The 26,726-nt window shown below is 50.2% G+C and overlaps 4 protein-coding genes across 8 annotated transcripts in view; 3 read left to right on the top strand and 1 right to left on the bottom strand.

Annotated features, from left to right (window-relative positions):
- The window catches only part of NPRL3 (NPR3 like, GATOR1 complex subunit), a 41,689-nt gene extending 35,210 nt beyond the window's left edge, over positions 1 to 6,479 (bottom strand). For 2 of the 4 annotated variants that reach the window (XM_018916098.3, XM_018916099.3), the window contains exons 1-2: positions 6,251 to 6,391; positions 4,702 to 4,771 (exon numbers count right to left, since the gene is read on the bottom strand). Coding sequence is in view for 2 of the 4 variants with exons in the window: in XM_009091958.3 (XP_009090206.1) it covers positions 4,702 to 4,771; positions 6,169 to 6,286 (188 nt within the window). In the remaining 2 variants the exon portion in view is untranslated. Of the gene's footprint in view, positions 1 to 4,701; positions 4,772 to 6,168 lie in introns of all 4 variants that reach the window. The other 2 variants (XM_009091958.3, XM_009091959.4) reach the window with 2 other exon arrangements.
- Positions 5,428 to 14,224, top strand: LOC103817747 (hemoglobin subunit pi). Of its 2 annotated transcripts, none has more exons than XM_050979962.1 (3): positions 5,428 to 5,572; positions 13,170 to 13,374; positions 13,950 to 14,224. In XM_050979962.1, the coding sequence occupies exons 1-3, from the start codon at positions 5,550 to 5,552 to the stop codon at positions 14,076 to 14,078; spliced, it is 357 nt and encodes a 118-aa protein (XP_050835919.1). In that variant the 5' UTR covers positions 5,428 to 5,549; the 3' UTR covers positions 14,079 to 14,224. The 2 variants fall into 2 exon arrangements, with proteins under 2 accessions (XP_050835919.1, XP_009090209.1); XM_009091961.4 differs by lacking the exon at positions 5,428 to 5,572 and adding an exon at positions 12,064 to 12,245.
- Positions 14,225 to 16,421: 2,197 nt separating this feature from the next.
- LOC103817749 (hemoglobin subunit alpha-D) lies at positions 16,422 to 17,340 on the top strand. The gene is made up of 3 exons (XM_009091963.4): positions 16,422 to 16,589; positions 16,704 to 16,908; positions 17,160 to 17,340. The coding sequence occupies exons 1-3, from the start codon at positions 16,498 to 16,500 to the stop codon at positions 17,286 to 17,288; spliced, it is 426 nt and encodes a 141-aa protein (XP_009090211.1). The 5' UTR covers positions 16,422 to 16,497; the 3' UTR covers positions 17,289 to 17,340.
- Positions 17,341 to 19,513: 2,173 nt separating this feature from the next.
- Positions 19,514 to 20,371, top strand: LOC103817748 (hemoglobin subunit alpha-A). Its single transcript, XM_009091962.4, has 3 exons — positions 19,514 to 19,682; positions 19,838 to 20,042; positions 20,144 to 20,371. The coding sequence occupies exons 1-3, from the start codon at positions 19,588 to 19,590 to the stop codon at positions 20,270 to 20,272; spliced, it is 429 nt and encodes a 142-aa protein (XP_009090210.1). The 5' UTR covers positions 19,514 to 19,587; the 3' UTR covers positions 20,273 to 20,371.
- Positions 20,372 to 26,726: the final 6,355 nt, after the last annotated feature.

Here is a 26,726-nt window from a genome sequence, read left to right as displayed (position 1 = left end):
GAAAACAGGCTAAGGGAATTTAGTCCTTGCACTAGCAGTGCTGCTGCCATGTCTTTTCCCACAGTACACAGCATTTATGGAGCTGATTTCCATGACACTTTTTAATTCATGCTTACCTTAAGAGAAACAGAAGAGGTTGCAGCCTGATTCAGAGCAGATTCTAAACCTCAGTTTCCTTCCTAGACTATTGCTATCATTTCCACCAAAGAGCCTCCCATGCAGCCCCAAATGGCCACAGCTCTTCCCAGCTGGTTCTAGTGCTTCCATACCCACAAGACTTAGGAAAAGAAGATGCCAAGTGTTTGTTGTTGCATGATTCTGTGAAGGGCCTGGCACACACAGCCACTACTGCTCCTGCAGGGATCCACACAGCAGGTACAAGGTTGGCCAGACTCACAGCACGCTGAAATCCTTCTCTGCCCCTCTCTGTGCCCCAGGCAATAAGCACAACTTAGGAAAAGGAGATTGAAAAAGCTTTCACAGCAAAGAATCCTAAACCCTTCCTTACAACAGGTGTACAGAGCAGGACTGAATTAGCACCTGTACTCACTTTTACATCAGAAACACCTGTTTCCATTTTAACATCCAACTGCCACTTCTTCCCCCAATTAAGATTAAGAAAGGATTGTTTCCTGAAACAACTCCATAAATGTACTGAAAAATAAATCTGATAAAACCTTTATACTAATCCACATGAGAAAGAGGAGGCAAAGTGAAAACCTCCAACAATTACTTAATAAAAAACACAGCAGATTTCTGCCAGTGATGATGAAAAGAGAACCTAGAGAGCCCAAATGACAAACTGCACAATGGGGTGACATGACAGGAAGGGTGTTTCAAGGAATGGGTGCATGAATGGAAAGGCACAGGCTTACAGAAAGGAAGCCTTTCAGAACAAATACAAGGAAAAACACTAGAGTCCAGTGAGAGGGAAAGAGGAAACAAATGTTATCACAGGAGAACTACTGTTTGTTAGAAAGGGACATTCAAACCCTTGTTTGTCAGTAACTTGGGGTTTTTATAACAGAAGTGTTTGCTAAATTTGCTAAAACTCCTTCAGTTAGTCAGCTCTGCTACTAAAAATGCAAAGTCTGCTGTAACATACGTTACTATAAGTGCCTCCTCATTAGAATATTTGCTTGCTGGCTACACCACCTTCAGAAAAACTAAAAAAAAACTATTCCAAACCAATTTAACATAGCATTATTTTGTGGCCTCAGAGGAGTAATTGCCTCATGTTTTTTCAGGGGAAAGAAAGAAGACTGGCAGGCATCTCCATAAGCATTGGGAGGGGGTGTATTCCTGGTAAAACACTCAGAAACTGAAGGATGTTTTTGAAAAGTGCAAATGATGAAAGGCTGAGAAGAAGCCAACAAAGAGAGACACTTGACAAGCAATTTGTTTTGACAGTGACAGTCTTCTGAATACCTTTTTGTTGCATGGCCACCATCAACACACCTCAAACACTTTTGCTGCTCAACTTGCTTTCAGCAGGAAATAAAATATGTACTCTGAAGACCCAAACACAGCTCCGTGGAGCAGAAATGAATACAAGCAAACACACCCCAGGAACCTGGAGGAAGGATTATCATGAATAGGCTGCCATTGTCTATAACAAAACCAAAAAGCATAACAATGACCAGGAAACTGAGCCTGGAGGCTAAAAGAAATCCAATTATCTATACAAATATGCTACATGGAAATGGAGTTAAGGCACCTAAACTGATCTAATTTTGTCCCTCCTGAGAGCATTAAGAAACACATGCACCTCAACTGCTCTAGGAAAGGTCAGTTCCAAAGTCATTGATCTGGGTTCCAATAGCTCAGGGGAAAAAGGAACAGTAAATCTTACCTAGGACACAACTGGTGCTAGATTACTAATAAATTAAAGACAGCCATCCAGTATAAAAAAGGATGACTCCAGCCCTCTTAGGAACTATTGCAGCTACAAGATAAATCTGAAATAACCTCTGTACTGAGCATGCAGTGGGAAAACCTCAACCCTACAACATTATCAAACTTGCCATACACCACCAACTCAACCTAGCAGTCTGCCCACTCCACTGCTTCAGTTTGTGCCACCAAAAACACTCATGGGTGCTCCTGACATGCAGGGATTGAAAAGAACCTTTTTCCAACTCCACCTCGATGAAGTCTTCAAAAAAAAAAAAAAAAAACACAAAACCGCTTCATTAATTATTTTTATTGTGGACAATTTCAGACAGAAAATCATCACCACCAGAAAACAGACTGGACTTCATGCTGATGACCTCTCTCCATGGACTGAGTACACTGAGTGTCCAGGAAGGGAATTGCTGCACTGCAGAAGAAGGACCTTACAGGGATGGAGCTGCCACTGAAGGAATGGCTCTCACAAAACCAGCTGCTCTATTCCTGGTCTCTACAACCTGATCTTCAATGGAAACACACAAACTGAAGCAAAAATTCATAATGTTGGTGAGGAAAAAAATCAATGATGATATTGGTTTCTTGGCATATGAAAGTTAAACTCCTTTCCTTTCACACTTTACAAAGCAGGTGCATCTCTCTCCCTCCAGGGGATCTGCACTTTTCTGCCTCCACTCTCCCCTTGGGATCTCTTCTATTCCAAGGCACCAACCTCTGTTACTCCTAAAACTGCCTGATACAAATCAAACTTGGAGCAAGCTGCTGCACATTTTTGAAGATACCTTTTTGTCTTCTGCTGGATTAAAACTTGCATATTTTTTCCACCTGTACCAGTCAGAGAAAAATATGAACTTTGCCAACACGGCTCCTCTTGTCTAATCTAAATTAACAGCACTCAGTAAATAAAGAGAATCAGCATGTTCTTCTACTAGCAGGTACCACTGAAGAGGACACATTTAACTGCTACATCAGCTGTGTGGGATGCAGGGGACTTAAGAGTGATGATTACACTGCTGCTGGGAAAAAGCTTTCAGTAATCAAACTGGAAACAAACACAATATTGAAAGGGACTTTGAATTTCAGAAAGCAGATGCCCAGCCATATAAGCAGAACCAGCAGTGTGCTAGACTCCAACATCCAGCATCTAGAAGAAATAAACTTTCAGAGCAGCAGAAATGCTGTGCTCTTCTATTTCCCTTTTCATATGCATGGGAGATATAGACAGATCTGAAAAAATTCTTTCATTAGTAACAAATACCTGACCAGGAGATTAAGCATGAACTTTCATGCCCAGTGTTCTGGATATCACTACAATGAAACAATCTAAATATTTGTTTAGTGTAGGTTACATGACAGCACATTCAATTTAAAAATCTGCTTCAGATTTCAGCAGTTTTCTCACCTGACCATCATTTGAAATGATAAAAGCTTTTCCTACATCTCTGCAGTAACCACATATTGTCTCACACTAATTCAGCAACACAGGAAACATACAATAAATACAGTCACACATTAAGTGCTTTGTCCAACCTGCCTAAACAGCAGAGGCAACAAGAATCAGTGTCAGACAGAAGTTGGTATCATTCCAACACCTTCCTTATCTACCTAGAGAACTTTTAGAGCCAGGGGTTTGAACAGCCACCAACAAAACCCCTGGGATAACCAGCAAACGTGAGCACTGGGCTCTCCTGCTGTCCACAGCCCAGCCTGAAAAGCCAGTCACCAGTTCCCAGCCATACAAATGGTCTGCTCCTCCTGCAGCTGTGCCCTGTCCATGCTGCACTCACTGGACACCACAGGTTGTGTGTGAAGGTTTCAAAGGCATCAGAAGAGGCAGCAGATACAAATTACCTCAAGCAAAATGTGTTTTTGTAAGATCCCAGTCCTGGAAAATGAAATTAACTGATGATGTTTACAGTCATGTGGGTGATTTTAATTTCAGCTAAACCATTCTCTGTCATAACATTAGCAACAATCTTACATTTATAAAGTGATTATTACTTCTTTAGTCCTCTTATAAAAGAGAAAAGCTGCAAATACCTCTTTTTTATTAATATTGGAGATTAAAATACTTTTAAAAATATCAGAAAAAAGATCTGCAAGTGAACTACTGGCCAACGGACGAAAAAACTTTTTCTCTCCCAGATTTCTGTCCTATCTAGTAGTGATAAATTTAGAACTATGCAGCAGATTTCAAATGTTCAGCAAAACTAATTAGAGGGTCCACACATACATACACACATGCTGAACACCACACTGCCTATTTTCAGTGCATTTGTTACCCTCTGATTTCCTGTACTTAAAAAACTCTCTTCAAGTGTCAGTTTCCTTTGGAGCCACTGTGTCACTCCACTGACACAACAGCAGCTCTGTCTGGAGAAACAAAATTAGTTATTCATTAGTGCACAGCAATTCCATAAGACCACTACATGAGCTAGGGAAGAAGTTGAGACAACTGAAAAATATATCCAGATGGGAGTAGACAGGTAAAGAAAAGTGGGATTTTGCCAGAGGATTAATACTCCTACTTTTGAAAGGGCAATATTGCCTTTCTAACTGGCACAGAATAGCTGACCTTGCCCAGGAAACAACAGATTCAGCAGCATTCCCTGGTGAGACAGTCCTCTTTACTAAGCACTAAGTTGCTCATAACTTGATATCAAAGCATTTTTTGGCCAGGTTGTCTTCTATAGAGTCCAAGAGAATGTGCCTAGGAACTAGGAGGCAAGAGAGCAGGAGGCTGTCTCTCCTTCATTTCAACCTCTTAGGCAGAAGAAATGTTTTCCCTCCTACCTGGAGTCCCCATCTTGATCTTCTGTGGTGTCACCAGAGCCATTCACAGCATATCGACTCCTTGGTTTGTCTGAAGCAAAGAATAAAGATAAATTTACCCAGGAAAAATCTGCTTAATGTGTTTGTATGTTTCTCTTTTCTCACTCAAAAGAACATTAAAAAAACAAAAGAAAAATTTTATCACTCAGGTGATGAAGATGAGCAAGTGAAACATTCACAGAAACTGACAGAGGTAACAGCCTGTAGTGCAAGAGTGAAAAGTAAAATCTGACCAATGCAATTTCCCTCCTTATTGCTCAGGTTTTGGGACAATTACAATGCTCCCACAATCACAGGAAGGGAAATCCTTTATCAACAAAAAGCAGGAGGGGGTGGTGGCAAGGAAACAGTCAGCAAAATAAACAACTTTTCATATTTCACCTATAAAAGTGGAAAGGGAATTAGAGATGAATCTGTCTCCATAAACTGACTCTCAACCTAAGCAGGGGAGTTAAACTTCTGACACACAGCCACTAGCACACAACCCAGATCACACAGCTCCACCACCCTGCAGCACCTTTAGGCCCTGCTCTGATACTGGTCCCAGGCAGCCACAGGCACTGTCCCAAATCAAATGCCTCAAAGCAAGAGGTGCAAGCAGTGCCGGCAGCTGAATAATCCCACACTCCTGTTTTCCAGGAGAAATTAAACCTCCTCCAGCACACTATTCAAGACCACAGACTAAAATTTTGTAATTCCTACCCATTATTGGTTTAAGCTGATAGTGTTTACTGAATCACTTCTTCCAAATCAGTGCCTTCCTTCTCATCCTGCCTCCTCCTTCCACTGCAGCTCCCAAAACCCACAGGATGTACCTGCCCCAGGGACAGAGGTAAGGTACCAGGTGGCCAGTGACACCTGGCACTAATGTGGTTCAACTGATGGATGAGAGGGGTCCCAGGGCACCTGGGGGGAGTGAGGGCACTGCAGGGCAAGGGCTGAGAGGTGCAGAGTCCCATGGGGAGCTGTGAGGGGGGCCAGGTCCTCATGGACAGGGGGAGTGAGGGGAGCCAGGTATGGATAGAGAGTGTGAGGGGTGTGGGGGGGTGACAGGTACCCACAGAGTGTGATGGGTGAGTGGGGAGGGTGACAGGTACCCACAGAGTGCGAGGGGTGTCTGGGGGGCATGACAGGTACCCATAGACAGTGTGAGAGGTGTGTGTGGGGGATGACAGATACACACAGACAGTGTGAGGGGTGTCTGGGGGGGGATGGCAGGTACACACAGACAGTGTGAGGGGTGCGGAGTGCCAGGTGAGGGGTGCCAGGCCCCATGGACAATGTGAAGGATGTGAGGGGGGTTCCGGGCCCCCGGGAGGGGTGTGAGGGGTCCGTGTGGGGGTACCAGCCCAGCAGGGGAGGATGCCAGGCCCCGGCGGAGGCTGCTACGGGAGCGGGGCAGCCACAGCTCCCGGCGGCGGCACTTACTGTCCTGCGCGGCGGGGTGCTCGGCGCCGCGCTGGAAAGGGAAGCGGAACAGCAGCTTGTTGCCGCGGCTGCCCGAGCTCACCAGGATCACGCTGATGGGGCTGGTGCTCTCGCCCATGCCGGCTCGGGCTTCCCGCAGGAAGGGCCCGGCCGCTGCGCTTTCCGCTTCCGCCGGCACACGGTGCGGCCGCCGCTACCGGCACCGGCGGCACGGCGCGGCTGGGGCGGCTCTGCCCGGGGGGGGCCGCCTGTGCCCGGGCTCTCCGCCCCACGGGCCGTGCCCAGTGCAGCCAGTGCCTCCAGTTCAGACCAGCACCTCACACACAGCCCATCCCCAGTATAGGCCAGTGCCCCAGTTCTGTCCAGCATCTCATGCCCCCACAGCTCGTTCCCTGTACAGCCCAGTGCTCCCAGGTCATACCAGCACCTCTGCGGGCTCATACCCACAGCGACATCCCCAGTTACGACCAGCACCTCACACACAGCCCCGTTCCCAGTACAGCCCAGTGCCTCCAACTGGCACACAGCCCTGTTCCCAGTACAGCCCAGTGCCCCCAGTTCTGACCAGCACCTGACACTTGACTTTCTCTCAACCACCCCAGTGTCCCATGGACGTGACTCCCTGTCCCACACACTCCCAGTTTATTCCCGTGCTTGCCATGCCTGCAGCCAGCACCTTCCAGCTCAGCCCGGTGGCCCCAGCACGGCCCAGCACCCACAGCTCAGCCCGTACCCAGACAGTGCATGGTGGCCCCAGCCCTGGATCCATCCACAGGGGCTGCAGGATCCTGGACCACTCAGTGCTGTTATCTGGCCACTTTGGGTCATTTGTGGGCTTTCAGATGGTTCAGTCATTAACTCCAGAACTTTCCTGAGAGCTGGTAACAAAGAGCAGTGAGAGCTCATTATGTCCCCCACATCCAGACCGCCCCGGGTTATCATCCTCATGGAAAATTGGAAAGGTGCTGGAACTGCCTGGGGCAGTGGTGGAATCACAACCCCTGGAAGTCTTCAAAAACCATGTAGGTGTGGCACTTTGGAAGGTGGTTTAGTGGTGGGCTTGACAGTGTTGGTTTAACCTAACACCTTAGAGTGTGGGTGTGAACAGTGATTTTTTCAAAGTGCACTCAGTCTGTCATGACTCTTCTCATGATACTTTCCCTCTTTTTTTTTTTTTTTTTCCACATCAGCAACTTTCTAGTAGCAACAGGGAAGAAAAGAAGCGCTCCATAAAACAGTATTAAATAGGGTGGCTCATTGGTAATTAGAGTGGGAATGGAAGTAAAGGAACACTGGGTAAAGCCTGCTGCAATGCCTCTTTGGGACATTTCAAACAGTTTTTTGAAATAACATTTCTGCTTTTCTGGAGCTAATTACACATGTGCTGCACACTGAGCAGAAGGATACATTAATTGGGAGAACACAGGTATTTTGTTGTGGGTTGGAATGAGGCCATGGATGCTTTTTCCCTAGTGAGAGAGGAACTGATGACCTCTCCTGGGTTTGCCATGGACAAAAGATGGGATGCAGGAGCTGAATGTGCGTCTCCACCCTCGCTTTGCCAGCCTGGGTGCCACTGAGGGTGGATTTGCTGGTGGAGAATCCCTCTGTCTTCCCTTCCAGTCCCTCTCCATTCTTCCACCATCTGGCAGTAGATTGCTTCCATCAGAGCTGCCAAATCCAGTGTGTCAATATTGCAGATGAATGACTGCAGAGGGCTTTTCCAACCTTAACGATTCTGTGACACCAGGGTGCCTGCAGGGCAGCTGTGGAAGTCAGACCTGTGGACTCCCCATGCTCATGGAAAGGCTGGCTTGGCCTTATTGTCCATGTTCATTGCTCTGATACACCCTGCCTCTTGGCTCCTGTGCTTTTACTCCTGCCTCTGGATTAGGAAGGGTGACATTACCCTCCTGGCAGCAGTCTTGGTGCCTTCATATTTTTTTTGTGTTTAACCAAGATCAGAAGTTATAAGCAATTATATTTGAGGATGCCCTGGGATTTTATGCACATTCTTCTGTATTTCATTGCATTACTTAAATGCTTGGACACTGAGATATCCCCACTCTGGGTTTTGCTCTGCAGTACCCCCAGGGACAGAGGACAGAGGTGGGTGGCTCAAGAGGGAGATGAGCAGCCCCAGCAGGGTATAATCTGCAGGGCCATTCTGCACAAGGCCAGTGATAACAATTGAGCAAGAGAAAGCAATGCTGAGGGGAGAGAGTTGTCCTGGGGTGATTAAAGACCAGTCGTGTTATCACAGCAGAGCACCCCTTGTACACCAGCACTGGGCTGTCATGTTAAAATTTGTGTGCCTGCTTCAAAATATAATTTAACTTTCTCAAATAATAAATTCTAGGCCTATCTGTCATTCCCAGCTCTTGGAAATTTAGTTGTAGTTAGCCTTGTCAATTAAAGCAATAATTGCAAGTTCTTCAAGCCCTGGTAGAAAATTGAAGAGTAAAGCCAGGATTTAGACTCCACTTTCCTGGCTTTCAAAATGTAATATGCCTCAAATATTTCACAGTTAGAGCAGGTATATGTCCCCTCCCCCCCACCTTATCCACAGCATTCTCCTTGAAGGGAAGGCAATTCCTGTGGATAATACAGGCCCGTGGGGAAAGTTATCCCTGATCTCACAGCAATGCCATTCAATTGGATTTACAGTCAGGGCTGCTGGAAATTAGAATCCCACTTTTACAATTAGCTAACAGGTCTGTTGCTTACTTCTGCTATTTAAAATGAGAAATTCTGGTAGCTGGCTTTTGGAAGAGATTTTGGATTTAAAAAGACCTACAATAATTTTAAAAAAAATCCCCTTTGGTGATTTCCTGACAAAGATTCATGACCTGCCCAAAGGCTGACATTCTGCAGTAGAGCTGTGGATCATCATGAGAAGCAGCAGCAAGAGAGGAAGGCAGGGTTGGTGGGGTTTCCCAGAGGACATGTCTTCACTACTGGCCCTGTGACAGAGGAACAGCAGCAGTCATGTTGCCCAGCTCTTTGCATTCCTGAGGCCAGAAGCCCCTTGTCTGACTACCCCGTGGGTAGCTGGAGCACTGGAATGAGGAATTTGGCTGAGAGGTTCCTGCAAAGTCAGGTCATTTTCCATGTCAGGTTGTGTTGAGGAGCAGACTTCTCCCACCAGGCTTGTTCCCAGTACAATCCCCAGCACAGCCCTGATCCTGACTGAGCAATGAGCTTCTTCTAGCAAACCTCTGTCACGTTTTGGCTGCTCTGGCATTTGAGATAGTGCAGGAGTAACTCTCAGAAAAATCATTCAAATTCCATAATGATTTCAGTGATGATGAATCCTCTGTGCAGACATCACTCTCTGTGCACACAAACCTTAATCCTGCAGCCACAGAGAAGCAGTGCCCAGGTTACACAGAATAGGAAGGAATCCTCATGGTCTGTGCCTTATCCCTGTGTTTATCTGGGTCACAGCTTGGTTGAGTAACCCCTGATTAAAAGCACTCTCACTGAGGAGAACTTGGAGCACTGCCATGCAACATGATGCATAAGAGGCAGCACTTTGGGGAGGAGACAAAAACATTATGTAAATGGACATTTCACAACAGCATCTATATTTTCAAAGTAAATTTTCTATAGGAAAACTGCAGGTTTTGGAAATGTGTGTAGCAAGGGATGATGAATACAGCCTCTCTTGGTACTGCCATCCATTTAAGTTGTATAAACTGAATCCCATGTTGTCCTTGCCTTGGCTCTGCCCATGCTGTCAGTGGCACTTTGAACTGGAGACTGCACTGCTCTGCACCTGTGCAGCCAGAGTGAGCTCTGGGTTTTCAGGGGATGTGTATGGCACTGTCAAAGGGAAGGTATACAAAGAGCCCTCTGATAATATTCCCTGTGGTAAAACAATTGTCCTCCTTGTGTCTCAGATGAGTCTGCTTTCATATCCCCTCTTAAAGTGAGTGAATTACCCAGCCCGTGGTCAGGAGGACTGAGGAGGAGCTGTGGCACAGAACACAATCTGAAATTAAATCCCAGAGGAGTTGTTGGTCTCCACGGAGGGGATGATAATCCAAGATCCCCAAACCCAGCCAGGCTTGCAGACTCAGAGGCCCCAAGTGCTATGTGCCTGCCTTTTGGGAAAGCCCAAGGTTTATTCTAATTTGTGTGACAGATGGCATACAGAGAAGCTTAAATTAGAGCCCAGTGCAGAGTACAAGGGGTGGGTCAGAGTCCTTCTGCAAGTGCCACTTGTCCCAGCTAAGTGGGGGCACCAGAGGATACAGAGTTGCTGTCTGACCCCATTCCTGGTTCTGACCCTACCACTGGTTCATTCCCTCTGAGCCCAGGATGCAGTGGCAGAGGCACAGCCCCAGGAAAGGAGTGTCTCTTTGTAGTGTATGGATCGACTCCTCCAGGCTATGGAGACTACCCAGAGAGGAGAGACCTCTGCCCATGTGACAGCACAGAAGAGATCCCTGCCATAAACACACACAGGGGTGCCATCTCAAACCCAGCACCTTTCCAGCAGCACAGCACAGCTCCCTGTGGCTCCTGAGGGGCTCCAGGGCACGCTCCTGTGTGACACCTGTGCTCTGGTGCAGGTCTCCATCGGCTGGGCATGCCCCAGTCCATGCACCACCAAGGGATCATTATCCCTAGAAGGACTTTCCTTTTAACAGGATGACCGTGGCTGGGGAACACCCTCTGTGGCAGTGGGTAGTGCTGCTGTCAAATGCAGACACATCTCTGCCTGACACACACCAACCTTCTCCACACAAGTGTGCAGGGCTGCTTGGGCAGAGAACATTATCTGACCCCTCTGACTGTACCAGCCAGTGCTCTTTGCACAGCTGCCAGCTCTCAGTGGTGTCTGATGTTTGAGGCTGCTGCAGTTTATCAGCGTGGCAAAGAGATTTACCTCTGCTTTATGTGCTGGCAGGATGTTTACTCCCAGAGGTTCTGCAGCAGCCATCTCCAGTAGGGTAGTTCTTTGACACTTTGCCCTGTAATCTGTGATTACAGACCTGTGCTGGTCTTTGTTTTGCTTGTCGTGTCCATCACCCAGCCAGGGCCCGTGCCCTGATGGTACCAACCATCTGCTGTGGGACCAGGAGCTCTTGTGCTTGTCCAGCACACAGCACAACACAGCCAGCACTAACTGGAGTGCTGAGGGCTGTTTAACAGTGCAGGGAACAACTAACAGTAAGATCCCACTGTTAGAAATCAAAGATGTGCAGTTTGAGGATTATAAGAAAAGAAATCTGACTGAGCTTTCTCACACACAGTTTTTTTTCTAGCACCATACTCAATTTCACAAACTCTCTATTCCTGTATCCAAAGTAATCCTCAGGCAGTAATTGTAAAGTGAGTCCCTAATTCTTTGCAAGAGGCTGGCAAAGTGAAGTCCTGAAGCAAATGGCAAAATCTGCACTTACTCTTAAAAAATCAGGATTTCATTTCTCCTCTGAGCTGCACTACAGATCTCCCAGCCTGTGCCTACCACTACCTACAAAGCATTTTATGTGAAATATTGCACATATACTGGAAGTGGCTGGGTGAGAAAGGCCCAGAGTCTTCTGTTCACACCTGTGACCCAAGGGGGGAAATGCAGATTCCTCTCCCGGCTCCTAAGTGTGCTGGAGCCCACATGCTCCTCAGCTTAGAGATGTGTCCTAATGCTGGGCAATGGAATTTTGCAGCAGTATCTCTCTGCTCATGTATCAATACGTGTCCAGACAATTTCTTTGGACCATACAGCTGTTAGGTTAAGAAGCAAGAAGCTGATAAGGGCAGCAGGCAGGGAGGACAGTGTGCTGACCCTTGCCAAGGTTGCCATTGTCTCTAGAGAGATAAGTGTCCCCCAGTGAGTTGGGAGTGACCAATGAGTGTGGACAGGAACCAAGGTCCTCTCCCCCCTTCCCCTTTATAACCAGGGCTGCCAGGGGGGTGAGTCAAACCTGCTCTGAGCGGTCACTGCAAGGGGACAGAGCCAGCAGCTCCTGCACAATGACGCTGACCCAAGCAGAGAAAGCTGCCGTGGTCACCATCTGGGCCAAGGTGGCCACCCAGGCTGATGCCATTGGGGCAGAATCACTGGAGAGGTAAGGCCCCAGCAGGCCTCCAAAGAGGGCTTTGCTGTTGGGATGCATCTCCTGTAGAACTTGGGAGAGTGAGAGCAGGCTGGGACCAGGGAGACTTGATGAAGAGTTGTGCTGTTTGATATGTTATCTTCAGGAGTTATATCCATGCTACTAAATGCTTCACAACCTAGCAGTAAACCATGATTTTTTAACAATTTAATAGGTTTATTTTTTCTTTATAGCCATACAGAAGAATTCATAGCCAGAAGCACTGGTGAGGAATTGAAAGTCGTTCATACTCAGTGTCCTAAACACCATTATCCCTGTTAGGGGATAAACTTGAAGTGGTTTATTGTACAAGTGATGACTTTCTCTTACAGTTGTTATGCATTAAGAGAATAGCTGTCCACTAAATTCACTGGATGCTCAGTTTCCATTGTTCCAGTTGTTAAGTAACAAACTGTTAGGAAACAAGACAGCTAGACCCCTGCATGAAGTATGGCATAGTAACTCAAAGTCCATACCAATTAAGCAGCTGACATAAAAGGGTCTGGAAATTATCAGACACTTTTATGTTATTCAAAGTGATTTAAATGCTATTTACAGCTCAGTATAAAGTATTGTGATCCTCCTTTCAGGATTCTGAGTACCATTCATATAAATTCTTGTTTTTTCATTTTCATTTGAAGGTCCTGGAAACTTCGTTGTAATATAATACAGAAAATTTGGTGACAAGTTGGGGCTTTTATTTATTAAAAACAAAACCAAACCCAAAACGACATTATGTTTTAAATAACTTTTAACACCTAATTCTTCTCTAGTACATACAGATAAACCTGCTGTCTAATCTGCATGTGCTGCAGAAGGTTTACACTGCACTTGTTCTGAGGTTTTACCACCTCATACCATTTTTCTGCTGACCCTCTTCCTCATGTTCTCCTCCAGGCTTTTCTTCAGCTACCCCTCAACAAAAACCTACTTCCCTCACTTTGATCTGAGCCAAGGCTCAGCTCAGCTCCGTGGCCATGGCTCCAAGGTCATGAGTGCCATCGGGGAGGCTGTGAAGAACATCGATGACATCCGCAAGGCTTTGGCCAAGCTCAGCGAGCTGCATGCTTACATCCTCAGGGTGGACCCCGTGAACTTCAAGGTGAGTGAGCACAGAGACTTTCAGGGGTGGAAAGGTGGTCCTGCATCACAAAGATGGTCCTGCCATCACAAAATTAGAGACCACAAGTCATGTGGGCTAATGGCAGCTTGATCCCTGACTGTGATGCACAGCTGGTTTCTCATATCATTTTTAACCTGAGATCGAGTCTTTTAATGAAAGTTCTGGCCCAGTGCAGGCAAAGACCTCCTCAGGGAGTTCCTGTGGTTCGTGTTAGATTAGAATCTCTGCTGGTTTTGCTGTAATTCCTGAATCTGCTTCATACATCAAGCTACATCACCTGTCTTGAACTAAGTTTTAATAAATTATAAACAGTCCCACTTTGTTGCACTTGAGGAAGGAAGAGGCTCATGGAAGAGGGAGTGGGATCAAGCAGTGCCTTTTGCCCTATAAAAAAGACAACTGTTCTTCTTCACTCCCATCTCAGGCAGCAGCACTGCCTGGTTGGGACACGTAGCTGTCATCCCCAAGCACCCTTGGGCCCAATGTCCATTGCAGACCCCTACACTGATACCTGGCACTCATTGTGATGGATTTCATGCTGCTTTCCCTTACAGCTGCTTTCCCACTGTATCCTGTGCTCCGTGGCTGCCCACTATCCCAGTGACTTCACCCCAGAGGTTCATGCTGCGTGGGACAAGTTCCTGTCCAGTATTTCCTCTGTTCTGACGGAGAAGTACAGATAAATGGCCTCAACAGAGGATGAGGGAGACCCATCCACAGCCCAGCCCTGCTGCCAGGCTCTGGGATATCACCCCTTCCTGGGCAGCTCTTTAAATCCCTGCTGTGGGGGCTCAGTCATTTGCAAAACCAATAAATAATTCAAATGTGAGCTATGGTCTCTGTGCTTTCTTCTCAGTATGTTCTGCCCACACCTGACTATTCAGGCAGGGGTGTTCTGAAATGTCTACACAATATGGAGGGGGAAATATTAAACTTTCTAAACTCACATACTAATTTATATACTAATGAACTCATACTAATTCATGTGCCAGTTCAGTGGGGATAACATAACATTCAGTGGGAGCAACGTAACATTGAGCAGAAGACTAGAATGGGCTGCAGCCCTGTGACTGCAGCTGCTCACCAAGGTATATCCTCCACAGACTGTCTCCAGGCTGACCAGGAAAGAGTCTTTTACCCTGCTAGGACCTATCCAAAACCCATCCCAGCCTTTTGGACCAAACCTGCATTGCAATGCAGGGCACTGTCCTCTCATTGTGCCTCTCTCCATGGGGTAGGGATGTGGTATCCGATGTGTTTCTTCTGTGGGTCAACCCCACTGTGCAGCCACTGCGCCCCAGCTGCCCACTCACCTACCCCCTGCAATGGGATGAGGTGAAGGGCAAAGGAAGATAAAAGCAAGAAAAATTTGGGTCAAGATCAAACAAACAGAAATAATTGTTTAGTAAGTGAAGACTAAGTGCAAGCACAAGGAAGAAAACAAAACAGGGGATGCAAAGGCAATCCCTCACCACATCCCATGGGTAGGCTGATGTTCAGCCAGTTCATGAGCAAAAACCATAAATAACCCCCCTAAAACTCCCTCAAACCCCTTCTTTTCCCTTTCATTGCTGAGCAGGGTGTTATATGGTATGAAATACCTTTGATTAGTTGGGCCTATCTGCCTGGCTGTGTCCTCTCCCAGTACCTCAAAATCTATTCCCTGGGTGGGGGCAGGTGACAAGCAGAGACAGTCTTGATGCTGTGCAAATGCTGCTCAACAAAATCTGGAACATCAGCCTTTTACTGGAGCAGTTTTGCCAAAAACCTGAAGCACAGGACCATGTCAGCTCCTGTCTCAGAGACTTCTGGCATGAAACAGTGGGTGCAAAGCCTTCAGCCTGCTCTGATGGCCACCCTGAGCCAGCACTGCAAGTGGCAATCCTTGTCTCATCCATGGAATTTAGGGACTGTGCTTAGACAAGGGGGAGAAAGGTGATGTGGAAGCTCTCAGGCCAGCAAATAGCTCTGAACATCTAAATGTCACCACAGCAGCTTTTAAAGCACTCTGCATCCATTGGTGTGAAGTAACCTGGAGGTTTAAATCCATGACTTATGTGCTAGGTCAGCATCTGGCGTGTCCCTTACCCCGTGTTTGCACCAACTCCCTCCTGCAGAGGCTGAGAGAAGGATGTGAGAGTCAGAGGAAATGGCCTCAAGTTGTGCCAGGAGAGGCTTAGGTTGGATATTAGGAAAAATTTCTCCACTGAAAGCCTTGTCAAGCACTGGCACAGGCCGTCCAGGGCAGTGGTGGAGTCCCTGTCCCTGGAGGGATTTAGCAGATGTGAAGATGTGGCTCCTGGGGACCTGGTTTAGTGTTGGCCTTGGCAGTGCTGGGGGAATGGTTGGGCTCAAGGATCCTAGACACCTTTTCCAACATTAATAATTTGATTATTCTAACATTCTGTTATTGTATGACCAGACACCATGGGGCCTGAGGGATTTCCCAGCATTTATGGGGAGAGGCAGGAACACACATTGGGATGGGAAAAAGGGAAGGAGTCCAATACTGACAAGCATCACAGGATGGACTTTGGGAAGACTGTGAACCCAAAGGGGAGGCTGTTCCCTGCCTGCATTTCTCTGGAAGGGCTTGTCCATGGCTCCTACTCAGAGGCCATGGGGCTCTTGGGGCAGAGAGGGGCTGGATGTGCCAAAGTCTGGAGGGGACATGGGACACTTGTGGGAGCTATCTCAACACCTACAGAGCCAAGGAGGACCCTAGCCTATCCGTGGAGAATGATGATCACAGCAGCAGGTTTGGGGACACGCCAGCCAGGATGGACAAGGCTGTGGCACCCCTGGGACATACCTGGGGCTGCTGCTGTCCAAGAGGCAGCCTGGTAAGGTGCTGCCCCCTGCCCCATTCTGGTGTTGGGCTGGTGCAGTGGGGCAGGACAGGCAGCTGGGACCCCCAGGGGCCTCCTTAGGGCAGGGCCCCCGAGGCATCCGGGGCCTCCCAGGCAGCGCTGCAGCGGCTCCCAGGGCCCGGCCATCCCCTCGGTGTGATAAGATAAAGCCGGGGGGAGGTGCCAGGAGCTATAAAAGACGTCCCTGCGGTGCTGCTGCCACCAATCCCTGCCCACTCTTACAGCCGCCACCATGCTGACCGCCGAGGACAAGAAGCTGATCCAGCAGATGTGGGGAAAGCTGGGGGGCGCCGAGGAGGAAATCGGAGCTGATGCTCTGAACAGGTACAGGCCTGGGGACTCCTTGGGAGAGGGGGACCAGGGGGTGGGAGCCCCACGGAGGGGCCAGTGTGGTGGGTCTGGCTGGGGTCAGCATCACTGACTGTCCCACTCCTCCAGGATGTTCCACGCCTACCCCCCGACCAAGACCTACTTCCCCCACTTCGACCTGTCACCAGGCTCTGACCAGATCCGTGGCCATGGCAAGAAAGTGGTGGCTGCCCTGACCACTGCCATCAAGAACATGGACAACCTCAGCCAGGCTCTGTCTGAGCTCAGCAACCTGCACGCCTACAACCTGCGTGTGGACCCCGTCAACTTCAAGGCAGGCAGGGGGAATGGGGATGGAGTCTGGGGACAGGGATCAGAATGGGGGGCCAGGGAGGAGGGGATGGGGAATGGAGACTGAGGGACAGGGAATGGGGGACCGGCATCAGGATGGGAGCTGGGGGGATGGAGCGCAGGAGATGGGGGATCAGGGTGGACAGCAGGGGGGGTACAGGGGGTGTGGGACAGGGTCCGGGATGGGGACACGGGGGCTGGAGTGGCAGTGCTAAGCCCCCTTTTTCCTTGCAGTTCCTGTCGCAGTGCTTGCAGGTGTCACTGGCCACCCGCCTGGGTAAGGACTACAGCCCCGAGGTGCACTCTGCTGTCGACAAGTTCATGTCGGCCGTGGCCAGCGTGCTGGCTGAGAAGTACAGATGAGCTGTCAGCCGTGCCTGTGTACCATCAATAAAAAAAATATTCTTTTGCTGCAGCAACGCGTCCGTTTGTGCCGGGCCCGGGGGCTGGGGTGGGCTGGAGGGTGGCGGTGTTCCTGCTGGAGGGAGGGGGCTGTGGGTAGGATGGATGAGGTACGGGAGGGGCAGCACCAGCCCTGGGCTCCCTGGGTGTCCCCCAGGGCCCTGCTTGCTTCCAACCCTCCCCAGCACGGGATGCAGCTGATGACAGGACCCAGGGAATGAAGCTGTGCCTGCATCCCTGCCGGGAGCAGGACGAAGGCTGTGCCAAGACAAATGTGATCCTTGCATTCCCCTGAAGGATTCCTGGGGGGTGATGGGGGTGTAGGATAAATCCTGCCTGTCTCTATCTATCAAGATGGATTTTTAAGACTTTATTAGGAGTGCTGCGGGAGCTAAGTGCTTGCATGAGCTCCAGAAGCAATCTGAGAATTCATGGAGTGAAAAAGTCCTCCGCAGACCATGAAGCACAAAGACTGTTCTGGGATTCAATCTCCTGAACCACAAATCCCAGTCAATTGCCAGGAAAGAACCTCCACTCCTGGCCCAGGTGTCTGGTCTCCCCCTGGGACCTGGGCAGGGTAGGAATGGGATGGGCAAAGCTGCAGTCCAGTATAGGTGTCAGGACTTTGGAGCCTGAATTTTAAAAGAATCAGTGATCACAGGTGGTGGGCTATGAGATACTAAATTAGCCCTGGGTTTGCTCTGTGCTGTGACACCAGAGGGAGGAGATGAGAACCTGCAGGAGAGCGGTGCCTGAGTGTCCTGCAGGAGGCAGGTGGGGACATGCAGGGACCCTGCCTGCTCACAAGCAGGCCTGGCAGCCCCTGAGCGTGGCAGCACCTGCGGGTGAACCCACAGCACTTCTGCTCCATCCTCAAACACACCCCAGTCCACATACCAGTGGGCTCATGTGCTTTTACACCTGCTTGTTTTTGTGCCACCAGTCTGAAGGGCTCTGCTGCCTTGGCACCTCTCCCCAGGCACACACATGCAGCAGACACTGCCCTACTGCTGCTTCCCAGAAAAATCAGCCCCCCCAGCCCTCCCTCCCCACTCTGAAGTGGTGCCAGACAGAGCTAATCTCCCCCAAACACAAATGATAAGAACCTCAGCCACGGAGGAAACACGGGTGTGAACTGTCACTGCTGGTCTGCGCCACCTGCCGAACCCACTGTGAGCTCTGCAATCCCCCTCACCCTCCTTTTCTTCCTCACCACCCTCATTTTCCTTGCCCTTGTTACATTCCTCATCATTTGGAGCACACAGGGCTCACCACAGACCAGAGTGATCTTCTCGAAGCTCTTCCAGCAGTGCCCACTGCCCATCCCCTGGATCTGCCCAGTGTGGCCCCTGCTCAGAAGTCAGTGTCCCCCAGTGCCCCAGAGCAGCAGGGCCAGCACACCCAGTGCCCCAGAGCAGCAGGGCAGAGCAGGACAAGGGGCTGGGGCAGGGCAGCTCCAGGCTCTGCTGGCAAACAGACCTGACAGTGGCTCAAGGAGCTGGGGCTGCAGAGGACACACTGTGGGGTGGTGCGGGGTACACGGGTGTGGGGTGTGCTGAGGAACGAGAGCAGGGGGTGCAGCAGGGCAGCCGTGCACACGGATGGGTTGGATGGCAGAGGGCTGAACAGGGACAGCACACACGTGTGCAAGGACGTGTAGGTGGCAGCTGGCAGTGCGTGTAGGGGCAGTGTGTGTCCTGGGGCAGCTCGGCGTGTGTGTGCAGGCTGCTGGATGGTCAGTCTGTGCATGCAGGTGCACACGGAGCCCCGTGTGGGCACAGACGCTGCTGTCCCAGAGCACATCCAGGCTGTGCCAGTCCCATGCCAGGGGACACACACGGGCTCCTCTGCCAGTGCCAGTGCAGTCCCTAACGACAACCCATGCTAGCCCTGGCGCTACAGCTAAACCTAAACCGCATCTTAACCCCAATCCTAACCTTAAACCTAACCCTGCTGTTATGTCAGCCTGTGTCCGCGGGGCAGAGACCACCCACCCGCTCTGGAACAAGCCCTGACCTTAACCTCGAGTCGGCGCTCCCGAGGCAGAGCCGCCCCGCCGGGGCCGGGGCCGGTGCCGGTGCCGGTGCCCGGGCGGAGCGGGGCGGGGGAGGGCGGGCGGCGGCCCCTCCTGGCCCGGGTCCAGCACCCCCGGGCCGGGCCGGGGCCGGGCGGGGACGGGCGGAGCTCCAGCACCGCATATAAGGGCGGCGGCGGGCAGCGGGGACACCCGTGCTGGCGCTGCCGACTCGGAGGTGACATCATGGTGCTGTCCGCCGCCGACAAGACCAACGTCAAGAACGTTTTCGCCAAAATCGGCGGCCAGGCCGATGAATATGGCGCCGATGCCCTGGAGAGGTATCGTGGGTGTCCCCTGTGTGACCGTCTGTCTCTCTCTCCTCTCCAGCCCCGACTCCCTCGCATCTGCCCCCTCTTCTCCCCATCCGCAACTGTCGCTGTCCTTTGCCACCCTGTCCCTGTCTCACCTGTCTCTGAACCCCTTTGTTCTGCAGGATGTTCGCCACCTACCCCCAGACCAAGACCTACTTCCCCCACTTCGACCTAGCAAAGGGCTCTGCTCAGGTCAAGGGGCACGGCAAGAAGGTGGCAGGAGCACTGGTCGAAGCTGTCAACCACATTGATGACCTTGCTGGTGCCCTCTCCAAGCTCAGCGACCTCCACGCCCAAAAACTCCGTGTGGACCCTGTCAACTTCAAAGTGAGTGTCTGGGAAGGGGTGACCAGCCCAGCTTCCCTCCTGCACCTCTTGGCTGCTCCCTTGCCTCACTCCCTTGCTCACCACATGGTTTTGCCTTTCAGCTGCTGGGCCAGTGCTTCCTGGTGGTGGTGGCCACCCGCAACCCCGCTCTCCTGACCCCCGAGGTCCACGCTTCCCTGGACAAGTTCCTGTGTGCCGTGGGCACCGTGCTGACTGCCAAGTACCGTTAAGGCGTGTGCTGTGGCCAGAGCTGGAGCCAACACCCCACCAGCCCTCCGACAGCGAGCAGTCAAATGTTCTGAAATAAAATCTCTTGCATTTGTGCTGCAGCTCTGGTGTCCTGCTCTGTGTGCTGCCCGCGGGAAGGGAGCGGGAGGGATGTGCTCTGGGGGTCTGAACTGGAGGTCTCCCCATCAGGTGGGTACATGGAGGAAAAGGGCTCTGGTTTTGCTGTCGCTGAGAGGAGGCAGCATCTTGGGGGCTGGTGTTCAGCAGGCAGACACTGCCTTGCTGCTGTGGGGCTCTGGGAGGAAACAGAGCATTTCTAGGCACCAGTGGAGGGGAGAGACTCATGGAAGATTTGGGGTTCCTTGCAGCCCCAGGCTGTCCCACCAGAATTCCATGCTGGGATCCCCTCTTGCACCACCAGCCCTGTTCACCCTTGTTCAGGACAGAGCTGGAGGACATCTCCTCCTGAAAATTTTGCAGGAGACGCAGGAGCAGAGAGGCTTCTGGCACCTGTGACCCTCTGCCTGGTAGCAGAGTGGGAATAGCCTGAGGACCTGCCTGTGCCAGGACATCTTTCCTTGCACACTCAGCACACAGGGCTGTGCAGGGGTGTAAATCTCTCCTGCCTCCACCAAATGGCCCATTTCTGGGTGTCACTGTGGAGGGGTCCTGGGGAGCTGCAAGGGGAGCAGATGGGGCTCAGCTCCAGATCCAGAAGTGTGGGGCAGTGTCAGGGCCCCACAAAAAAAAAAAAGGAGCCCAGGAGTTGTGCTGGTGTCTGCACCCCCCTGCCCTTATCACAGCCCACAGCAGGGTGGCCGTGGTGGGGGCTGATAAAGGAATGTGTGTACTCTCCTCCAGCTGTGGGCGTGGTGGGACACTGGGCAACAGATAGTCCCAGCAACCTGCCAGGTGCTGAGTAAGGGCTGGGAGGTCCTTAGTGAGGAGGGGAAGGTTCAAGAAAGCCCCAGGGTGGCTCATGAAGCCAGCCAAGATTGCCACAGGCTCCTCTGATCCTTGGCACTGGCAAGGATGGCCTCTTCCATAATCCCATGGCCTCCAGGCACTGTCAGTGAATGCACAGAGACAGGAGAAACACCAATAACTCCAAAGAGAGGAGGAGACCCTTCAGGGTCTCTTCTGCAGAGCACCACAGGTGTCTGGAGCCCACACACCCTCTGTTCCTGAGCACAGTGAGGAAGGGAGGAGAAAGCCAGGCAGGGCATCACTGGCCAGTCTGATCTACCTTTGCATGGAGCAGGTGTTGGAGCTGGCTCCACCCTTCCAGCCAGCAACATCACCCAGGCAGAGCTCGAGGCACAGCTTCCTGGGGACCTCGTGGAGAACCAGGATGTGCTGGGGACTTAGGGCACACAGGTGTGCAAGGAGGTGTGAGCTGGTGTGGAAAGCATTGGGAAGGGCCAGCATCAAACCCAGCACGGACTTGGACTCCTCCAAACCAAGCCACTAAGGGTCCTCATGATCCCCAGCCTGGTGGGTACAGGAGAGAAGGTGTAAGAGCAGTGTGGGGACAGTGTGTATGTGAGCAGTGAGAGTTGTTCCCAGCTTGCTTTAGCTCCTGACTGCTCCCGAGCCGTGCTGTGACCTCAGGCAGGACACTCGGGTGGCAGTGGGCAGTGTCCTGCCTCTGCAGCACTTTGCCAGGGCTCTGCCTGCCCGGAGAACCGCTGAGCTCATGTTGTCCCAGCCGTGTGTCCCTGCTGCCACAAGATGGGGACCTCAAGCCGTGGTGCTTTATCGGGGCCAGGCAGAGGGCTGGGAGAAGCTGGACTTCCAGCCAGGGCTTCCAGCCAGCCCCAGATCCCGAGGGCTTTGGGGACGCTGGTGCCAGCTCGGGGATGGGTGCAGGACCCCTCCCATCAGCCCGTGTGCCCTGCTGAGAGCTCCAGCCCCGAGCCCCCCGTGCCTCTGGCTCGGAGCACAGGGGTCCCTTCACTGGGCATCCCTTGGTGGCTGTGGCTGGGCGTGCCCCGGGAGACAGCCAGCCCCGTGGGACAGACACACTGACCACAGCTTGGCACCTCCTGAGCTGGCATCCCTGCCCAGCTGCCTCGGGACCCACCAGCCACACAGCAGCCATGCTCTGGAGCAGAGCTGGTCAAATATTTGCCCCAGTGCTGGCCCAGGCTGGTTTTGCAGCTGGCATTGCTGCAGCTCCAGGGCTGAGGAGAGAGTTGGAGGCAACTTCAGCCTTGCCACAGCAGCAGCAGCAGCCTGAAACAGCCCCAGGTGACACTGAGGAGCTGGATTTGGGCACAAAGCCCTCTGGTCCAGGCATGGCAGCACTCAGGAAGCTGAATCACACCAGGAATCTTCAGCAGAAGAAAGAGGATGACTGTCTCCAGGTCATGCCTCTTTTGATGTCTCCACTCTCTGCAGGCCTTTCTCAGCTCTCATTTATTCATGAGGGACAAAGCACCCAGGGTTCAGATCTGTTCTGTGGTGACACCAAGGCAAGTGGCATCTCAGAGCTCCTTTTTATTGAAAGAGGAGTTAAACAACATCAGGATGTTGTTTGATGGTAATGACTTACCCAATCACAGGACTTCCACCAGTCTCTTGAGGGGCTGCCAACAGCATTGTCCAGATAGGTTGGGTTCTAATCTTATTATGTTGGCTAGAAAGTCATGTCTCTAGGGAGTGTGTCCTGGAGAGGGACGCAGAAACACACACTCCTGGAGGAGGTAAAGCATCCTAGGGGAGTTTAACAGGAATCCTCCATGAATTTTCTATCTTCCCAGCAGCAAGGGGGATCTAGCAAACAAGCAGTGGGAAGACAGAGAGTTAATTCCTCACTGGAAGCTGATCTTAGTGAGAGACCAGCTGAGAGATCCTCTTGCTGGAATGAGGAGGGAAAACATCATGTGTTTTACAGACTGTTCTTGTTTATGCATCCCATATTGGAATTCAATATGGCAATAGTGTAACCCATGAGTGGTGCAGCCAATAGGTCTTCTGCTTCTTTGCTGTGTGTTTGGACAGCCACTCTTTCCTAAATGTCAGATTTTTCCTGCTGAAAAAAGATTTTTCCTCCCTGATTTGTCTGAATCCTTTTGAATTTTAAGCCAGTGCTTGCAGCCCCTCCAGCTCAGGAACATCTGAGAACTTAATAAGGATGTTCTCCAATACAAAAGAAGTTATTGATGACAGAACAGTAAATAATAATGGTAAACAAAGAACTGGAATCCGTCACGGAAGGAAAACAGACTCATCTGAAAGGATTCATTCTTGGCAATGGCCATGATTATTACTCATCTCTTTCTTTGATTAAAAGTCCCACTGTTTGTTTAGTTGGTTTGTTCTTTTTTTACTTGAACCCAACTGGTTTGTAGTTCCCTGGTTTCCTCCTTTTACCCTGCTAACAATAAGAGACACTATGGTCTTGTTTCTGTGACCCCATCCCCCTCCCTCTTTTCCCAGAGATATTGAATGTTTGGAGGTGGCTTCCATCAGTTTTTGAGGTAGAGAGGATTTTTTTCCTTAGGCAAGCAGTCTGAAAATAAGGAATGATTGAAATATACTTTAATTCAAACTTTTTGGAATCCTCCCACCTCCTCCACTGGCTGTTTTGCCAGTGGGAAAAGGAAAAGTGGTAGAAGACAGAAAATGAGCATTGATTAGATTTTCACTACAGAGATGGAAATTGAATAGAAATGCAAAATCTTTCTTCCTGCTGGTTGCTCTGTCTTCCTACCACACAGCAACCACCTGGGAGATCTGATTTTGCTTGGAGCTGAGATGGTAGGCAGTGCTCTGCTGGTGACATCAGTGCTTCCTCTCTCCTTGTGTTGTTTTTCTGCATTTTTGAGCAGCAGGAGATGCCATCTGGGGAGGGCCCAGCTTGGGTTGTGTTCCTCCAGCTCCCACACAAGCAGTAACAGCAATTCCAGAGGCTACATTCCTGCCTGATACCTTCAGCATCTGTCTGTTGACCTGCTGCTGCTCATGAATTTGCTCTACCTTTTATAAACCTGCTGATCCTATTTGTTTCCACTGCCTCCTGTGGCAGTGAGTTCCAGAAGTTCATTATCCCACCTGCTCCAAATAAAGTCCTTTTTATCCATTTTAAATCAATCTACCAGACTGATTGACTGCTCTAACTCTCATCAAGCACCAGGCCCACGTTCTCCTTATGATTTTGTAGGGCTGGCATGTTTTGCTGCCCCTTCTGCAGAGAAAAATCCCAGCCTCCCCAGAACCCCTTTGTGTTGCAGCTACCCCATCCCTTGATCTCAGTTGCCCTGCTTAGGGCTGTGAATCCACAATGTTCTTACATCCTAAGATGTCCTGCTGCCATAGGACAAGGGGTGATGATTTCAAACAAAGAAGTTTGATTTAGATTAGTTGTAAGGAAGAAGTTTTTACAGTGGAGATGATAAAACATTGGCACAGGTTACTAAGAGAGGCTGGGATGCCTCATCCCTGGAAACTTTCAAGACCAGGGTTGGATGGGGCTCTGAGCAGCCTGACCTAGTGGAAGCCATCCCTGTCCATGGCAGAGGTGATGAATTAGACAGCCTTTAAAAGTCCATTCCAACCCAAATTATGCCATGATTATAGGATTCCATGATCAGAGGCCAGACCTGCACAGATGTGGGTGCACCAAGCTGTTACACAACAGGCAGGAGATGCTCTCTTTGTCATTTTGCAAGCCCAAGCCCTTCCTGATGACACCACTGGATTTTCTTTTTCCCTGCACATCAAGGCTACAATTTTGGCAAACCATCAGTGAGGACTCCAGCATCTTTTTCCTGAGCTGTAATAGTCAGTTTAAGTTCAGCCTCCCTGTTTTAGATCATATTTCCCTATCCAGGTCACCCTCTTTATCCACACTGAAAGGACTGACCTTCTGTTTTTCCTTTTGTGAGTAACACTGGGAGCTGCACATAGCAAAGTTCCACAGAGTACATCAAATATCCTTTCAGCAGGCTCCTGCAGTGATGGAGCATCACTTGACTTTTCTGTCTAAAGCTAAAACTGTGCAACTCTAACAGCAGACTTTTGGTCCCTAATCCTGGGGTACAGTTCCTCGTTATTCTCTTCCTTCCCCTGTCACAGTGACTTCAAGTCAAGCTGCTGGGTGGATACAATTCAATGAAGATCTAGCTGGAATTGGTTAAAACAGAGTTTTCCAGTCAGTGACACTTTTTTAACTCCTTGCACTAGGATCAAACAGAAATGGGGGAGCAGACTGTTCCAGCTCTGTGCTCTCCAGAGACCTTTGCACATGGCCAGGAGGATCCCAGCTATGGATTTATGGAAAGCAATACAGCAAAATGTGCATTGCAGCTGCTCATCCAGAAAGCTTTTAGACATCCCTCAATAGCTGAGCAGCTCGGTGCCTTTATTAATAGTAGAAATGTATTTATCAAAATTCATGGGTCAGCACTGTTAAAACTCCATAAATCCAATTTGCACAGGCCACCATTATTTATTTTTCCAGGTTGTTGCCTCGAAGAGGGACCTTCCAGTACCTAATCCAGACTTCTCCACAGGCCTGTCTGAAACACTGCAGGAAATACACTCTCCAGAACAGGGTCTTCCTCTTTTGTCTGATTTCCTGAAGTGAAGGGCTGTGTTCAGGACTCATGGACCAAAGAGCAGGAAGCAGAAGTGGTCAACCCTGACCATCACAGGGACACCAACACCACTGTCAGAGTGTCACTGACTCAGGCAGAACCTCTGGCCCCAGCACAGCCGTGGTCCCTGAGGCTTCAGCACACACAGAATCCCCTGTGTGGTTTTCTGAATCCTCTGGGCTCTTGATGCCACACAGGATGAGGCAGATGCCACTGCAGCTGTACCTTCTGCCTGGCTGCAGGTCTTTGTGACCCACTGAATGGGCAAGTGGAGGAAGCTGCAGCTTCTCCAGCTCCAGCTTCAGCCCCAACTCCAGCTCTGCAGCCAAAAGGAGAAATTCCCTGGCCCAAACTCACCCCTTGTAAGGCTGCAAGTCTGCTTGGCCAAAGGGAAAAGGAGCAGCCCAGACAGTCACTGAGCCGATGACAACATTTGCATGTCCCCATGTGTTTGGAGCAGCTGTCAGTCTGGAGGTGGCATGTCCTACAGCATCCATCCACACAGTTTCAGTGAACACTGGCATGCTTTTCTTGGGAACAAGCAACTCCAAGGGACCCAAGCTGTGAAAAAACTAGATATTGTAACACATTCTGGATCTGAGTCTGCATTGTGTTAGATAAGCTGAATTTATGCTCTGGTCTTTGACCTTTTTTTTTCTCTTTGAAGAGGAAAATAACTAGAAATGGCATTTCAAGAAAGTAATTCATAAGGGCTGGTTGGAGATGAGCTGATATCTTTAAAAGTGGAGTTGAAGGCTAAATTAATGTAGAATGGGGACAAAATGGTTTATTTGTTTTCCTCTTAAAAGGAGAGCTCTGAAAATCCAAGGACAGTATCACACAGGGGGAAGGGGAA

Source organism: Serinus canaria, chromosome 14, assembly GCF_022539315.1.
Source record: "Serinus canaria isolate serCan28SL12 chromosome 14, serCan2020, whole genome shotgun sequence".
NCBI lineage: Eukaryota > Metazoa > Chordata > Aves > Passeriformes > Fringillidae > Serinus > Serinus canaria.
Note: the sequence above shows the minus strand (reverse complement) of the source record. Positions and strands in the feature narration are given on the sequence as shown.

Coding starts and splice junctions, on each gene's coding strand:
- LOC103817748 (XM_009091962.4), top strand. CDS start 19,588: ATGGTGCTGTCCGCCGCCGACAAGACCAACGTCAAGAACGTTTTCGCC. Junction 19,683..19,837: donor GGCGCCGATGCCCTGGAGAG/GTATCGTGGGTG, acceptor TTTGTTCTGCAG/GATGTTCGCCACCTACCCCC. Junction 20,043..20,143: donor TGGACCCTGTCAACTTCAAA/GTGAGTGTCTGG, acceptor TTTGCCTTTCAG/CTGCTGGGCCAGTGCTTCCT.
- LOC103817749 (XM_009091963.4), top strand. CDS start 16,498: ATGCTGACCGCCGAGGACAAGAAGCTGATCCAGCAGATGTGGGGAAAG. Junction 16,590..16,703: donor GGAGCTGATGCTCTGAACAG/GTACAGGCCTGG, acceptor CCACTCCTCCAG/GATGTTCCACGCCTACCCCC. Junction 16,909..17,159: donor TGGACCCCGTCAACTTCAAG/GCAGGCAGGGGG, acceptor TTTTCCTTGCAG/TTCCTGTCGCAGTGCTTGCA.
- LOC103817747 (XM_009091961.4), top strand. CDS start 12,151: ATGACGCTGACCCAAGCAGAGAAAGCTGCCGTGGTCACCATCTGGGCC. Junction 12,246..13,169: donor GGGGCAGAATCACTGGAGAG/GTAAGGCCCCAG, acceptor GTTCTCCTCCAG/GCTTTTCTTCAGCTACCCCT. Junction 13,375..13,949: donor TGGACCCCGTGAACTTCAAG/GTGAGTGAGCAC, acceptor TTTCCCTTACAG/CTGCTTTCCCACTGTATCCT.